Source organism: Rhipicephalus sanguineus, chromosome 4, assembly GCF_013339695.2.
Source record: "Rhipicephalus sanguineus isolate Rsan-2018 chromosome 4, BIME_Rsan_1.4, whole genome shotgun sequence".
NCBI classification, from domain to species: Eukaryota; Metazoa; Arthropoda; class Arachnida; order Ixodida; family Ixodidae; genus Rhipicephalus; species Rhipicephalus sanguineus.
The window spans coordinates 14,759,641-14,776,932 of NC_051179.1; the positions used below are offsets into that span (position 1 = coordinate 14,759,641).

At 42.4% G+C, this 17,292-nt stretch overlaps 1 protein-coding gene across 4 annotated transcripts in view; it reads right to left on the reverse strand.

Annotated features, from left to right (window-relative positions):
* LOC119389452 (transducin-like enhancer protein 4) overlaps positions 1-17,292 on the reverse strand; it is a 68,106-nt gene that overhangs the window by 19,760 nt on the left and 31,054 nt on the right. For all 4 annotated transcript variants that reach the window (XM_037656721.2, XM_037656723.2, XM_037656720.2 and 1 more), the window contains 8 exons: positions 15,210-15,399; positions 14,257-14,273; positions 13,613-13,717; positions 13,176-13,217; positions 12,491-12,640; positions 11,593-11,719; positions 10,845-10,969; positions 9,144-9,229 (listed from right to left, as the gene is read on the reverse strand). In XM_037656721.2, the coding sequence (XP_037512649.1) occupies positions 9,144-9,229; positions 10,845-10,969; positions 11,593-11,719; positions 12,491-12,640; positions 13,176-13,217; positions 13,613-13,717; positions 14,257-14,273; positions 15,210-15,399 (842 nt within the window). The remainder of the gene's footprint in view (positions 1-9,143; positions 9,230-10,844; positions 10,970-11,592; positions 11,720-12,490; positions 12,641-13,175; positions 13,218-13,612; positions 13,718-14,256; positions 14,274-15,209; positions 15,400-17,292) is intronic.

Genomic DNA, 17,292 nt, shown 5'->3' on the forward strand with positions numbered 1-17,292 from the left:
TCAACAAAGTGCGCATAATGCCTTACATGCGTTTAGCAGGTACCACGGCTGTCTGTAAAATGACGAAAAATGGCACAATGCCTACTGCCCTACTTCTCAAAAAATTACAATGATTTATAGCGTAGTGGGTTCCTCGCAAGTGCACTTCTGTTGGTTGCCAAGGAAGCCCATAAGGCTCCCATGATCCATTTCCTCAGGGTCTCAATAAAGTCAATTCTCTCTCTCTCTCGCTCTACGTTTCTCCGGTTAAAGTGTGTTATAAAGCGTGGTGGGACAGTTAAATAACGACCGGGCGTCACACAATATGCATTACGTAACTAGTTGGTCGTTTAACGCTTCCAACCCATTACAAAGGGCGCAACCATAATTATTCATCGTCATCAACCGCCGCATCGACAAACTGCACATAATCGCTTACATATGGTACCTCGCTTCTCCGCAGAACAACGAATAATGTCGTGCTGGGTGCTTCCCAACTTCCCAAAAATTACGCTTTGTGGCGTAGTGGGTACGTTGCTAATGTACCTGTATTAGTAGCCACAGGAGAGTTTATAACGGGCTCTAGAAAAGCCGCTCTTCCAGCTTTCGCTGTGACTGTGCTGCGCTTTCCGCGCAGGCATGGCGTTTTTTCACTCTTTCATAGTATGATGCCAACGAAATGCATGGCCGTGGGCTGCTTGAACATGTATGCCACAACCAGGACTAGCTGTCACATTTTTCCGAAACGCATAAGCTCTGAAAACCGTGGGTTATTGCTGTGAGAAGAAATAAATGGGAGCCATGGAAGAGTACAGTGCTTTGCACGGCGCACTTCAAAGATGGCTTCGTGCACAGCCGGGCTCCCTTCGCCCAAATGCCATTGAAAAGGCAAAGAATGTTGAAGCCTGACATAGTGCCTTTATTATTCAGCCACTGCAAACTCAACAGCGGGAACCGACAAGAGGTTTTCGTATTTCCGAACTTATTTTAAGCGGCACTAAAACAATTGGGGCAGCTACGCACTAGTGGTGTGAAGACTGAGCAGAGCTGGTGGCATTCCCCTCCTCCTTTCCCTCCTTCTCAACCTCAATTCCCTTTCCCACCTCTTGCTGTACTATACCATATATGGCTATGCTATGTCGGTATCGTGTTCCATTAGGTTTGCATATCGATCGACATTGACTGGTAATTGATCGGTATGGATTGGCCCAAAGAAGTCCAAATTGGCCAAGTAATGCTCATCTCGTTTCATCGAGGTCATAATCGGCATCGTTTAGTTATCAATCATCAGTGATTGGTTATCGATTAGCTCTCGATCGGTATTAAACCTGTATCCAAGCTCAAACGAACATAGCCATACATGTCGCAGCATTTTGTATCAATTATTGGCTATTTATTGGTATAGAACATTACTGATTGTGTATCCATTGGCTATCGATTGATATTACCGTACATGTGCATCCAAGCTCAAGCGAACATAGCCATGCATTTCGTGGCATTTTCTATTAATTATTGGATATTCATTGGTTATCAATCAGTATTGATTGTGTATCGATTGGCCATTGATCAGTATTAAACGTGTATCCAAGCTTAAGCAAGCATAGGCATGCATTTTGCGGCATTTCCATAAATTATTGTGCCATAAATTATTGGTTATCGATCAGTATTGATTGGCTGTTGATTAGATATTCATCAGCATTAAACATGTATCCAAGCTCAAGCGAGCATAGCCACACGTTTTGCGCCATTTTTATTATTGATTTGGTATTCATTGGCTGCACCTGGTTGCCAAGGCGACGCACAGCGACGTCATCACTCGGCGAGGTTTTTCCAATCCACGGCCCACACCTAACACCTGGCTTTAAGAGCTCCACTTTTAAACTGCCACTGAGTGACGCTCGTACGTACGGAAGAATTATTAAGATCATAAGAAATGCACTCGTGAATGTCGAAGCTGTCCACGCTTCCAACGGGCATGAGCACACAGTCGACGAGTACTGAGCTGCTTGACGACAACCAGGCTGACAATGGGAGGTGCTCGACGATGATGAATGCTGAGATGACGGAGCTGACAAACAGCAGCACGAGCAATGACCAGACAAGAGACAATACTCTGGGGCACGACTGTGACACATACTTGTGGAGCCCAAAGCAGACGATTCGCCTGCATTGGTCTGTCTGTCGGGCAGGGATTGCGTCACTTCCAGTCAGCTGTAACGAAGTCGTTTTTTCTACTTTTGGTATCAAGAATAGTGTTATTGGCAAGCTTTTTTCCTTAGGTATCCACTAGCGTTTCAAAGGCCCCATTTGGCAGGTAGCATTGTCTCCACTTAGATTGCCTATAAATCGGTTTTTTGCAGAGTGCAAAATTTCGACACAGCTGGTCTTTAAAGTTAATATGAAAGGCTTCGTGAAGCCTTCGGTAGCAAAGGCTTCTTTACATTATTTGATAATTTTTGAGGTTTTACGTGCCAAAGCTATGATATGGTTACGAGGCACAACATAGTAGAGGGCTCCAGAAATTTCGACCATCTGGTGTTCTTTGCACATGGGTTTGCACATGGGTTTGCACATAGCATTTCGCCTCCATAAAAATGCGACCGGCACCGCTGGAATCGACAGTGATGCGTCTTTCAGGTCAGCAGCTGAGCACTGTAACTACGGTACCACCACGGCAGCTCTCTACATTATTTGATACAAGTACACTAGATGCGAGACATCATGACTACAGATGGTCCACGATCACATTCAAAGTAATGTAATGTAAGCAAAGTTCATCCCGGTCAGGGATTTGAACCCGGGATCTACGCCTTTCTGAGGCAGTCGGTCTACCATATGACTAAACCAGGAGGCTAGAAGGTGGAAGCTCGAGGGTGAATAGACAACTTGAAGCACAAGAACACTGACTATGACAAACCGGTTCTGTTGGGGGGAAAAAGGTGCAATTGCTGCTCACTAAAAGTGATGCACAACATACCCTCTGTGATAAGCTGGTGCCCGCAGCTGCGCGCAGTGTGCTGTACAATTTTGGAGAGAACAAGCTGGATCTTAATTTGTATTCGACAACTACTAGGGGCACACGTCATCTGCCTAGGTGCCATCTGAAGGCTATTAGAAAATTTTAGACCACAGAGTGACCCATGCAGCTTTGACAAATGGTATGTACAATTTATTTATGACAAACTAACCAAAGTGCAATTCCATTGCGGTAGCCCTTGGAGGCCGCACCACTCATTCTTCCTAGGCCAAATTAGTAATATCAATCAAGCCTGTGTGGTTCAACAGGCCGGGCAATAGGACTAGTTAAGGTAAGCAGCTTGTGCACATTGTGGTTCCAACGTAACCACAACGAGTAACACATATAAGTGATATAACCAATTTACAATGATACATGACCAATTCGTCCAAGCTTCTACTCTTGTATGCTGCACGTCTTGTACATCAGGCTCCTGTCATTACCCTCCAAACCAACTTGCCCAAGCTTCTGCTGTTTTTTTTCTACATTGATTCAGTGCTGCATAGCTGACAGCCATAGACTTCCACCTTTCATTATATTCAAGTGGGAGACTGCGCATAAAGGAAAAGTTCCATCCAAGAGTAATTGTTCACGTGAAGGAGATAGGATTTGTCACTGAGCAGACGGTCCTTGATTAAGCAGTTTCTCCTCATCTGGCTCTGGAGTCCCAGCAATTTTCTAAAGCCAAAGAGAATGCTGGTGATGAACTGATTTCATTTGCACATCATCTAATGTGTGAAGAAAGCCGCAGACAGCGCTGAGTGTCATATGGCGACAGGCACAGACCATGCTTTTTTTTTTTGGAGAAAGAGGGGTGGGTGAGTGACTTCATTGTGGTTGGTGATGATAACTGTCAGATGATTCTTATGATCAATTATAACAATAAAAACAAATTTATTCACACTCCTGTGAGCATTCTAACAGTACTGCAGCAATGGGGAGGAAAGGCTTCTTGAGCTTGTCAAGAGCAGTACTCTGGTGCTGTGCAAACAAACTTCCGAAGGGGGGGGGGGGAGAGGAGGACATGTGCATTTCCCTTGGATCAGCACATGGTTGGCTGGCAATCGTATCGGGCAGATTGACACCTGTCCCTGAACCTCTCAACCGTGAACAAACTGTTTAAGGACTGGGTGATGATTGGTACAATGACTGAATGGAGCAGAATGAAAAGCCCCAGATGCTAATGGAGTGTATGGCGCAGGCATCAAAGAGTACTGTGGCACAGTGGGTGTGTGATGCTGGTACAGCCTTCCAAGAATTAATGTAAGTGCTCAAGAATGTGCTCTTTTTGCTCCAGCAATGCCAGTCCTGCAGATTTATTTTTAGCAGATCCATACTGATGACATTTAAGTAGTCTTATTGTGTGTATGGTATTTGGAAGGCCAAGTGTGCAATTTTTTAAGATGTGTAGCACCTTAATAAAACAGTTCATCCTTAAATTGTCTAGAGTTTCGAGAGAAACCGACTACAGCCCCAAAGACAAGTTGTGATACGTGGTAGGACCTCTAAGTGCTCCAAGAATATAAAAATTGTTTCAATAAAATTTGTTATTGTCCTAGTAGATACTTGATATGAGACATGATTAACACTAAAAAGCAACACACAATGCAGAGACAAAAGAAGTGCCATTTTGCTTATGTTTTTTTAACTCTGCTTTGTGTGTCTTTGTAACGGTGTAAATATGTGTTATAGAAATTGATCTAGCTGTGCAGGGCTTCAAAATGCCAGGAATGTCAAGGGACACCACAACATAGGCAAGCAACTATTGCCTTAGAGGCCATGCCGCTGCAAATTTTTTGAAGGACAGTGTGTTGCCCAATTTAAGCGTGCTATATGTTTGCGATTCCCATGCGTAGATGATGAATACTCACACGCGAATGCCACACACCCTACTTTTTATGTTCCTAACACATGCATATCAGAGAGAACTGGAAAGTTTCATAACTTGTAAAGGTGTTGAGCCTAACACAAAAGGACAGGTATTGCTTATGTGTGTTTTTGCTAATAATACCTGTTTTACCCTTCAAAGAAGTAACCTCTTAAGGCCATCATTCAAAGCGAAGGAAATGCAGTAAGATAACATAATCATATGCAAACTGGAGTGCATATTCTCTGGTGTTACACGTTTGAGGTAAAATCACTATTTAAAGCTCTCCTAATAATACTATTTTTTATTAATGCAATTAACATTCTTTGGTAGCTTTACCTGCTCTGCGGCATACATCCAACCTCTTTCATTTAATGACCAGTGCTTCTAATAGTTTGGGCCACTAGGTACGTTTCGGTTAGTATTGCTGAGCAGACACGAGCCAATGGGCAAGTGTGCGAACAGACAACTTGCCAAAAGCTGCTGTTTGGCCTGGGTTATGCGCCTCAACAGGAGAATTCTGCACCACAACCAGACACCACAATGACACCTCGATGCAGATGGCAGTCACTTTGGCAAGGAGGAAAGTATTAAACTCAATCTTTCTTTACTTACTAACCTTTAAAGCTATCTTAACAAGGAGCAAGGCCAAACATGTTTGCAATCCAAGTGAAACAATATGCATGCACAAGAGTAATGAAGATAGTGCTTTCTTGCATAATTTTTTCTGCATTTCTTCCTCTGATCGAGTTTACAATACCTCTTTCTTCAAACATAACTATTCAGTGCCAAATGTGCCCGATTCTATATCAAAAATGAAGCTCTAAGGTAAAGTTGAAGCAAATATTGCCTTTAAAGTGCTGGAAATACTGATAAAAACCAACACCAGGAAGAAAGTAACTATTCTATGGTAGCAGCAGCTAAGATACTGGAGAGGAACGCGGTTTAGACCTTTGCAATAGTGAAGCTCGACCATCTATAGACAGAACCAAACGTAGCTATATAGAAAGCCAGCCTATATAACAGCTATGTTTTTACTCATTGGCCCTGCAGTAGCACAGCAGTATACATGCTGGAATGGCACATAAAAGATGCCTGTAGTCTGTCTTATTAGCTCTGTGCAGAGCATCAAAAGCTATTTCTCACTCCAGCCAATCAAAAAGAGGATGCAGCTGCAAGCTCAATGCACAGGAAGTAGAGCACCACTAGCCTCTCCTACAAGTATTCCATTCAGCTGGTGTAGCAAAGATGGGTATTGGCAATAGGTGATGGATGAACATTTTACCGTTTCTAGTTCCTGGTTGGCTGATATGGCCCATAGCTTTTGGTGCATGGAACAGAGTACTGATGAGCTATCACCTCGGCAGATGAAGTACATGCTGCCAGTGTGCGCTTGTGGTTAGAATTCCAAATCATGGTACGAACCTCTCAGTCAGGGTTGTTGTTTTTTTTTAGCTGCTGATACCAATTTTGAACAAGACACTCACATATAGTGAATGAGTGGGTAGTGACTATAGTGCTGCCTTTATTTAAATAACTAAAGGCATGGAGAAATACCCAGCATTTATAGACTGCATGAGGAGTACTGAGTACTTCCTAGTTACTTTGAGCTTTTCCTTTTTCCTATCAGTTCTAGCCTACACAAAGAGGCTCGTGGCACAAACAGACACCGGGGCCCTTTCAGGAGTGACTTGCCAAGGTCAAGACTGAGATGCACCGAGACGAAATAAAGCACTCCCAATCAAATTGCAACAAAACCGGGCCTTTTATTTTTCAAGTGAAATTTACAGGGTGTCTTTCTTGGTCCACGGCCTCTTTTGTGCCTTACAGCTGGCCTCATGCACCTAAAAAGCTCAAGCTCGTATTCACCGAGAACCTCTTCAACCTGACTCGGAACAGGTGATCAAGGGAGGCTGGCTCATCTGCAAGATTTCAAACAACGACCCTTCATTCACACTGCAATATAACGCTGACCTGCACAATTCCAGTCACCATGCTCTTTATAAGGCTACGGTGCAACCAAAGTGCACCTTTGCAAAACTCCAGAATAATTCCTTGACAATTAGGAACATGATTGAACCAATAACACCAATACTGGTACAACCATCGTAACGATTACTTGATAACCACGTCGGAAGCCTTAGGTGGACGCACAAGAAAGAAGACAAATTTGTATTATCTATTAATGTCTATGTGCATTTTTCTTTTTAAAGTGTGGCAAAGTTTTGTTTTCTCTAAAGCTCAAGCCACATTGTAAATGGCAATATGTCCTGCAAGCCTATGCTTCAATCCTGCATCCAAGACAGCCCTTCGAGAATTTGGCGTATGAACCAGACTCTCATTTTGAGGCAATTTGAAAAACACTCAGTATTGTAGAGATTGTGTTTTCAACGTATGCGCCTTCATGGATAGAGCCACATGAGTGTTTTGTTTTTTTTTAAGCTTTCACCCTCCTTGATGGCACCATGTGTAATGCACTCTTTTTTTCCCCTACATTAGAAATGTCAACATGATGACAGGTTTTTACTAGGTGGCCACACATGACATCCAAATGAAGGCTCTCTCTGATGAGCTTGCTTGCATTCACGAGTGCATCGCAGAAGTGTGACAGCATTGTTAGAAGAAGTTAAATATTTCCACTAATTTTGAACTGCGTCTCATTTCAATCTGCATACATCCCAGTCTATAAAAAAAATAAAATTAAAAAACCAGGGAAATAACTGCTGCCGGGTTTCTCAGATGTTGGAGCACAACCAGTCAAATATACTACAAACGTCTATTTTCCTATCAAACACCATTACATTGTAACATATCTGCCTTAGGCAGGACTTGATTGTTTGATAAATATTTAGTGTTCTCACACAGAGATGACATATTTGAGAATTATTAAAACCAGACAACAACAGCAAGTCATACTTCACTTTTCGCCATATTTCATATGGTCAAATCAATTCAACTGAAAAAAACATGGTCATTCGAGAGATTAGTCTGATATAAATCGTTACTGTCAAAAACGAAAGAAGAAAGCCCACTACTTAAACACACACTGGTGCCACAAGCAACCACTAAGGTACTTATCTTCCATTGTTTTTCTTTTAGTATCATTGTGGGTATACAGTAAGAGCTCGTTAATTCAACCCCCGTTAATTTGGAAAATCGGATCATTCGGACGTGCTATCTGGTCCCACAAAGCATATGTATTGTTTAATGGCATCAAGCTCTCGATAATTCGGTCTTATTTGGCCGCAACCCAGTTAATTAGAACGATCCTTGGAGTGCGCCAAGCATGAAGTGCCGCAAATGTTTGATGCAAAGGAACGAAAACGGCGTTCACGAACAACGAAAACGGTCGTGGGTCTTCAGAAATGCATGGTCGCCATCTACAATCTTACCACGATCACAGTGTTGGCGACCAAGGTTTCAGCGACTGCGGCAAATTTGTTTCGTTTTCGATTTTACTAGGCACACGCGAACTGCGTGGGCGCTATCTATGATCGCATTGATAGCTACAGCCGTGGTCCGCATGCTTGGCATAAAACTTGCCTGCCACATTTTGATGGACGAACTATCAGTTGCTCGCCATTTTGCCGGCAAAAAAATTATCGCCACATGCACGTGGTGGTGTTGGTGGTGGCAGTACACAATAAGGGATAGATTCAGAGCACGTTTCTGAGCCACAGTCACATTGTGAATGAAGTTACCAATGACGACAATTGCAGCTTTTACACTGCTCTTACGCAAAATAAGTACTGGATTTACATATTCATAAAAAAAATTTTAATGCATTGATGTAATAGACACTTGTGTATTGTTTTCTCGCTACTTTCAATAGTTCAGCATTCAGTTAATTCGGACATTTCTTCCAGTCCCTTAAAATCTGAATTAACAAGCTTTTACTGCATTACCCAATTTCGCAGCATTAATCTACCCGCACATGTTCTTGAGAATTTATGGATTACTTTATTTACCACTAGTGTTTGTAAATTCGTGGTGTGTGCAATAGTTGATGCAGCACTCTGATATTTGACGAGAAGTACAGGGATTCAGTACAAACTCCACTCACAAAAATGCAATTCCTGCACCTACCTTGTGTGCACCAAAACGTGCTTCTGAAGAAGCACCGAAACTGAAGCAAGTCAGTCTTCATCATGACATTACAAAAGTGAGTGAACAAGATTCACTGGTGTTTCTATGTATAGAAATTATTTTTTGTTAGGTGGACAGTGGCGTGTGGGTCAGTGACTAGTTAAGGTGACTGAAGCAACTGAAACATGCACTCACGGTTTTCCTCCAGGAATGGTGCCAAAATGAGGTGGTGGCCGCAAGGAGGGGTGCGCATCAAAGCCTGCAACCTGCGATAAGGACAACTGCAATTCAGCGTCGGTCAACCATGCTTCCGCGCAAAACACGGCCGACCCCACGACCAGGCAGTGGCACCACTACTAAAGTTCTTATGGCACATCTTTCATACCTCCATTTATTTTATTTCCTCTCTCGATTTCACACCTCGACTCATTATCAAAGAAAAAAGAAAAAAAGAAGTACCAACTCTCCATCATGCATCATAGCAGCTATAGACAGAGTGAAAATGAAGACATCATCAGGCCCCAAGATAAAGAAATCTGGCTTTTTTTTTTTTAGACCTCACTTGCTTTGTGGGTGAGTCCTTTGTGGTTCAAGGCATGGTGCGGGGGAGATTTTCTAGTGCTACATCCAGGCTACACTTCTAAACACACTGCTATGCGCTTTCCCAAGCTGGTAATAACAAAGACACAGAAATGCGAATACTTTAGCGGAAATACTTTAGCAGCACTTCAGACATCGTTCTCAACCTGAAACTATAAGAGAGCTAGTCTAGCTTTACTTGCTAAACAAAGACCAATCTAGGGGACAGTAAAAGCTGAAGCACTATTCATAGAGTTCACGCTTCTGCCATGTAGAGATTAAGAAGTAACAGAAAAGCTTTGTTTAGCATCATATGCACCTGCTAAAAAAACATTATGGTTTTATTGTAATTATCATAACTTTTATGTATTCAAATAGACATGAGAACCAAAATTTGCCCACAGCAATTAGATGTGGGTGGAACCAAGCATTCGCTTCAATAAGTAATGCATAAGATGAGTTTGCTAGAACAACAGCAGGAGCACTGCAATTTGTAGTAGACATGTTTTCACCTCTTTTATATCATAAATTAAAAATCAAGAGTCAACATAAGGCTATATGGAATGTACTTCCATGATGACTGAAGAATGTTCTTCTCACTTAGGATAGGGAAGTTTATCTCGGAAAGCTTGTCTGCTGAGCTGTTGGCAGGCAAGTTTATTTTCTCCTGTTCCTCCTTTGAAACAACAAACACAATCTCTTATGCCTGTACCATCACCAATGCATTGCCTCAAGATGCAGTTAACCAAAAAGGACCCATCCCACAAACCTGCTCTGAAGGCTGTGGTTCTAGCACTAGTAACAGTAAACTATATTTTTATTCTAACAAATTAAAAGGATAATTAGTGCTTTCTGCTGCTTTGTTTTCAGAAAGTTTTGCAAGAGAAATGTTTTCTTTCATCTGCATAATTTGAAAAGGGATTCTACATCAACGTTTACCTTAACCTTTTAGCTGCCACCAAGCAGCCAAACCTGCCCACATTTCCACAGCAGCTCTCTGCTCTGATAACCCTGTTCACAAACAGTGGCTTCCTAGACACGCTGTGGTGGCTTAGCAATCATGGCACCGCACTACTAAGCAGCAGGTTGCAGATTTGATTCCCAGCTGATAAATTAAGAAAAGGCTGTAATGCACTGTCAAATAAGGCACACTAAGACATATCACCTTGCTATGAAGCCTGAGTAAAATCAAAGCAGCAACAAGTGCAAACGAGAGGCACAAGTTCCTATCTCTCTATTGTAAGCTTGTGGTGCCAAACAAAGGCGTGGAATGTCCAGCCATGCCCGGTTCATGGGGTGGCCGCCAGAGGTGCCCACCAGAGATCGCGAGTAGGAACTGAGCGCTGAGCTGTGCAGCTGAGGAAAGGCTGCCGGGTTGGCGGCTGCCAGGTCAGCTGCAGCCAATGCATGTGGTGCACCTGCCAATGGGTATGGGTAGGGACCTGCAACAGATAGAAGGAGGGGAGGGGGGGGGGGAGCATCACTAAGTGATTCTCTACAACAATATTGCCCCTTGCACATTCAAGAGGCCTAAGAAAACACAGCACAAAGAAACAAGCGATGGGGTATAGCTGATGCAGCGTTATTTACGCACGAGGCGACCGAAAAACGAAGACACGGAGGAAACACATGCTTTTGTTGCATTATTCCTTCAAACCATGACTTGTCAATGTTTCTTTTTCTCCATGAGCCATGTACCAACCAGCCCTCTTAAACACAATCTCACTGAAAGAGAAAAATTCTGATTGTGCCTCTTTGCAGAAATTCTGAAACTTCTCAGGCATTGTAGGTGCAAGGAAGACCAAAAGCAAGAACAAAGCACAGGAATGCAGCAAGATTATGAAAACTACTAGGATTTCTAGCAAGAAGCTACGCATACAGGCACCACAACAATGTTAACAATATTACTAGTATACACGAGATTTAAAAGTCTTGAAGAGACTGAAATAAAAAAATACAACATAACGAAACATAAGAGTTACATTACTGTGCAAAAAGTAAGTGCTAGCTGTTAAAAATCCTGCAACAAGTTACCGTGGCCACTTGTAATAATGCAATGGCTCACCAAGGGCAGCTGATTTGGAAGAGGAACCGGGCAGGGATGGCTTGGCTGCACCACTGGAGCCAGGAGTCGTAGAGCCTGAACTTGTGGGAGTTAATGATTTTGACACCGGGGTGGGAGATTTATCACCCTTAGGAAAGAAAGAAATTGCAGACAGTTAGGTACACTGCACAAAAAGGCAGATGCAGTGGGACTGCAAAGCTAGTAATTCTCATCAAATTCATGAAATGAAATGTTTACTGCAGAAGGCATGTTAGGGAAACAGACACTGCAAGCTAAGGCAAACAACAATGGTGCACAAGGTAAAAGACAGCTGGGCCAACGGGCTGTTTGTAACAAGCCTTTCTGTGTAAGGAACATCGAAGAATATATTTAAAAAGAAACAATGTTAATCATACCTTTATGCAAACTTCGTATAATATAACGACTTTCAGCACCTTTATATGTTACAAGACAGACGATGCAGGTGCATTGTACTGGAAGGTAGCACTCAAATACAGTCAATTCACATTAGGGAACTCGGATCCACAGGGACAATATTCCTTTTGTAGTTATTCCAAATTAAATAATAAATGGTCCCAAAGAAATAGGATTGCATACATGCACAGAAATGGCTGAATTTGAAGAGGTAAGCAACTACAAAAGGCAAGAGTTATTTCTCACAAAAGTAGATTGGTGGCAGCAGTTTGGTGCAGAAGCCAGGAAAACACACTGAGGCATGCATATCAAATGATTATAGAAAGGTTTGGAAATTCTCTATCCGAATCGAATAATTAAACGTTTCAGTTCATTCAAACAAGTTCGAGTGCTTGTGAATATCTTGCTCCTAAACATGAAAAGCCTGCATCTGCCAAAAAAGACTCATGTTCCATACACCTGACAAAATCATGGCTGCCCTCACCAAGCCATCCTTTGTGGACTTTGAGGAGACCGGGGTACTACGACTGGATGAGGAGCCTGAGCGACTAGGTGGCCTCTCCCGCTTGATGGGGCGCTCGCTGCCATTCTCTCGTGGTGACAAGCTTCCATTGTTAGCAGGAGATACAGGGTCCTGAAACAACACAACAAGACAAACTCGATGGTAGGAGAGGCTCAAAATGACAAAGGCAACTGAAACACTTGCGAGCCCTCTCCCTGGATTTTATGTGCACCTAATCCTAGAAACACTAACGCCTACGCCCTAGGATTCCTGCAGGAATCTTAATAATGCAGTTGTCGGAGGGACACATTCAGCAGTCCTCATTTCATTGGCACACGGATATTCCAGTACTATCTGCATTACCAGAAAACAGGTCACCGATCAGTGTAATTTTTTTTTATCTGTATGAGTCCCTTGTTCTATGATTAATTTAGACCTCCTGGGTTTTTTTTTTTTTAATGTGCACCCAGATTTAAGAGCATGAGTTTTTTTTTGCATTTAACCCTCATAAAAATGTGGCCAAGATAAAATCTGTGACCTCAGGCTTAGTGGCATAATGCTATAGCCACTCAGCTACTGAACTATCGCAACTAGATAAAGTTAAAAATTACGTTAAAAGGAAATGTACTCCACCACCTCCACCCTTTATATGCATCAAGATGCTCACCTCATTTGCGACGTCAACTTCCTGATTTTCATCATCGTTGTCCTGGAATTAAAAATGGCATACTTCAGATATGAGGCTCTAAAGCAAGAGAAAAAATTAATTAAAAAAAAGAAGCATTACCAAGCTTTCTTTTAATCTTTTACCATACAGTGAGTTGCTCTTATTCTCTTTCTATTCAAAGAATCATAGCTTAACCAGTGCTTAATATGGCGGGTGTTGTGTTACAAGCTCAATATAGAATTTCCAATGGGAGCATTAGGGAAAGTGTACAGTTGCTCCAAATTTAATGTTCGCATCCCAATAAAGACCGGGACAAAACATGCATCAGAGAGGACTAGAAGTTCATGTGCGATTCTTGTTCAAGCTTTGGTTTATGAAGGAAAGACTGACAGTGAACTTGACAACCAGCTGGCTTTACACAACAGTGGCTGGCTTACATGAACAATGACATCGTGCTTGTCTTCTTTCCGTCGCTTCTTGTCAGATTCTGTGTCAGGTGTCCGTGTTCTCAACTTTGCATCACGTGGAGAAGGCGAATTTCTCTGTTCAAATGACAAAAGTTTTTTTTTTTAGACATACTGGGCTGGCAGCACAGGGATAGAAATGCGCTATCCATATAAACTTCCTCTTGTGTGCACGAATGCATAATGAATAATCACTACCATGTCAACAATTTAACACTTAAACAGCCATTTCCTCTTTTCATGAAACAACTTATTATACAGATGCCATGAAAACTGAAACAAGCTTAGAATGACAGCTTTATCTAATAGAGACATTCAAGCATAAGCTTCAGGGCTCTTTTGCACCACCGACTTGCAGAGGTCACAAAACCAAGTTGGTTGCGAAGCAAGCTGTCACGTAAGAGGTCATTAACAGTTGCTTTTAATAAAAAGAGACTGTTTTGGGTCAGTTGCTTAGTGCTCAATATTTTAGTCACGTGACTGCAGTCGCAGTCATAATTCACTAGTCAACCGATCCGTAATGCATCTATCAACCCACGGTTCACTTAATTTTCTCAGTTAGGAGAACACTCCTTAAAATACTGGCTCATAGTTTGATCACTGGGTATTACACTCACCCTATCATCAGCTGCGGCTGTTGATCCAGGAGGAAGGCCATTTGAAAGAAAAGGATAGGAGAAAAAATTCAAATAGCAATGAGCGTCTAGTGTGGCAATGATTATCAAACACTATATAGGTACTTGCAAAAAAAGGTTTAGTGCATTAAGATGGCCATGAAATCTTTATGCGTAAAAGAAGCACTAGTTTAATGAGCACCGACTACGGACAATCAATGTTAAAAGTTGCAGCTAATGCTGCTAACACATCTGACTTTCTTCTTCTGAGTAAGGAAACATGAAGTCATTTTCATAATAATTTGCAGTGATGCACAGGTTATGACAGTGCTGCTCCTTGCACCAGTTATAATACAATGGCTACATAACCAAGGTATTTCCTCCTGAAAAACTTCTGCATTTATCTCTATTCCTTAAATTGACACAAAAGTGAAAAGCTAAATAAGTTTATAGTAAGAAATTATTCTTCGAGAACTCCATTCTAGTTAATTTTGCCATTGTAAGGTCATTAGTAAGAAATGAAATGAATGGCAAGGTGTGACTTTTGAATCTCATGCCAAAATCTCAGCACCTGAATATCATGGTTACGCCACAGGTTTCAATGTCTTTTTTTTTCATGCTTTGGCCAAACTGTTTCAATAAAATTTCATAACGCTTGCTATTTTAAGCTTCTTGCTCCCTTACAATGCAATGTAATTAATTTTTACTGATAAAAATTATGTCAGCCCCAACAAACCCCATCAAAATCTGTGACGTCATTGTGAGTTGGTGCAGGAACCCCAAGGTAATCTACCTGTGTGATCAATTTGTGCATATTCTCGCTTACCATGCGTCTTTCAGAAAAAGTGGCGCTATCAGTATTATGAAAGGGCAATTTCCTAATCTCAGGAGAATCGTTTTTCTCTTTAGTGTTCCTTTAAGAGGCGGTGCAAGACCAGTGGCCCAGATGTACACACCTTGCGCAGCAGCAGCAGCTGCAGCAGCCCGCTTGTCGTGCTCCTTGAGTGCGGCCACGGGCGCCAGCCCCGAGGAGAGAGCGAGCAGGCTGGCCGCACTATTGGGGGGCCCCAGGGCCAACGCATGTGGCATCAGTGGACCCATGGCACCAGGGCCCCCATGTGCGAGCTGCTGAGCCTGCATCTGTTGCTGCAGTGGAAGAAAAGAAAGTCACGGGGGAGGGGGGCAAAATCGTTAATGTGCAGTGGAAACAGTGCATGCGTATATTCTGTGCAGTGCAGACCATGGGTTAGAATGGAAAACTGAGCTAGTTGGTATGGATTCATGCTTAGGACTGTGCAGCGCTCACAACTTGTTCCGTCTTTTGTCCTTTTTGTGAGTGCTGCACAGTCCGAAGCATCAGACCATGGGCATCGGCAGGGGGGCACAAAAGGGGTACTCCCCCCCCACACCAACATTTGCCCCCGCCCCCCACCAAGAGGCAAAATGGGTTTGCACCACCAAGACAAAATCCTGCCTACACCCCTGGTGTAGACTGTGGTGTATGTGTGCCTGCAAAAGCTCAGGTGACACTATAGACTACCAGCACTCAGAGCAGGAGAGAAAACTGTAAGCCAGATATTTTAATACTCTCGTCTTCATGTTAAACCGATGCTTCATTGAATTATAGGGTTTTACCATGCCAGTAATGCCACAGTTGGACTAATAAGACATGCTGGATTTGTAAACATATTGTGCTCAGTACCTGTGGTGAGTGTGCTGACCAGGCCCCATAGCCAGAAATTTTTTTCAGGGGGGGCCCACTTGCTGAAGGCCTTGATTATTTGACAAAAACACCTATTTTCATAATTTATTTTCGGTAAAACACCCCCCTCCATCAGAATTTCAGAGGGTGGGGGGGGGGGGGCCTAGAGCTTCCCCCTGGCTACGGGCCTGGTGCTGACCAGCGCAATGTGTGACACAGAAGGTCACATCACTGTGAAGGCTACTTGCACTGAATAAAGGGAACAAGACATGCAAATGTGCTTTTGACAGCCATTATTTTGCAACAGCTGAGGCGCCATTTTGCAAACCTGACCAATAGGCCCTCGACAGTCATCCCTTTTTGACACTTGACGTCAAAACGTCAAGTGTAAAATCATGTACGTCATGTCAGATCTATAAATTACTAATCTGGAGTCCTTACAGAATTTTACTCATACAGCATTGTTTCACTAGCAGTAGCACATTTATCTGCTTAGCCAGTGCACTTGCACCCTTAACGAATCAGTGGTGGTGAAATAACTAGCTTCACCTGCACCAGCTGTTTTTTCTTATATAACCATAAGTTATTTTGTTCAGCACTGAAGCTTCTTAGATATCAATCTAGTGCTGCATGCAACACAACACCCTCCCCACTCGATGTCAAACATATGGTTTTTCTGCTCAAATAGTTGTGCAACAAGAAATTCGAACACTGAATTAAAAAATCAGCTTTGATGGTTCTTTTATGGCTCAATTCCTGTCACTGTTGCGTGCATACATTTCATTTAGGCTCTTATAAATTGCCATTGAAATCAAGAGGCTCAAGAAAAATGTAAACATCATGTTTACAATTACCTCCCTAACTCCACACACCAATACACATACTGAAATTCACCCTATTATATGTATTAGAGCATCTAAATGATACCTCAACATGTTTGCCAATACTGAAAAAAACAATAACTACAATGTTCATCATTGCAAAGCAACACACAGGCTATAACAGATGTGCCATGTAGTAGCGGGGTGCTCTCGAATAATTTCGAATACCCTCTGCATTCCACCCGTCACCACCTACTATGGCAGGCAGTGGAAATTTAGCGATAGCCATTGAGCCACCACAGTGCACAGATGTGCAAAAGCCCTCTGCACAAATTCATCATGCCCTATATTGACACATCAAAACGATGCATTATGTGCGAATTTCGTCCTGCATTTGATACAGTAGTGATCATCATATCTTCTTGTATTGCTGCATGAATTACACGAATTACATGAATTGCAAAATGGTATCAATAAGGTGATACTTCTTTCTTTTTTTGCTCACCATTCTTACTG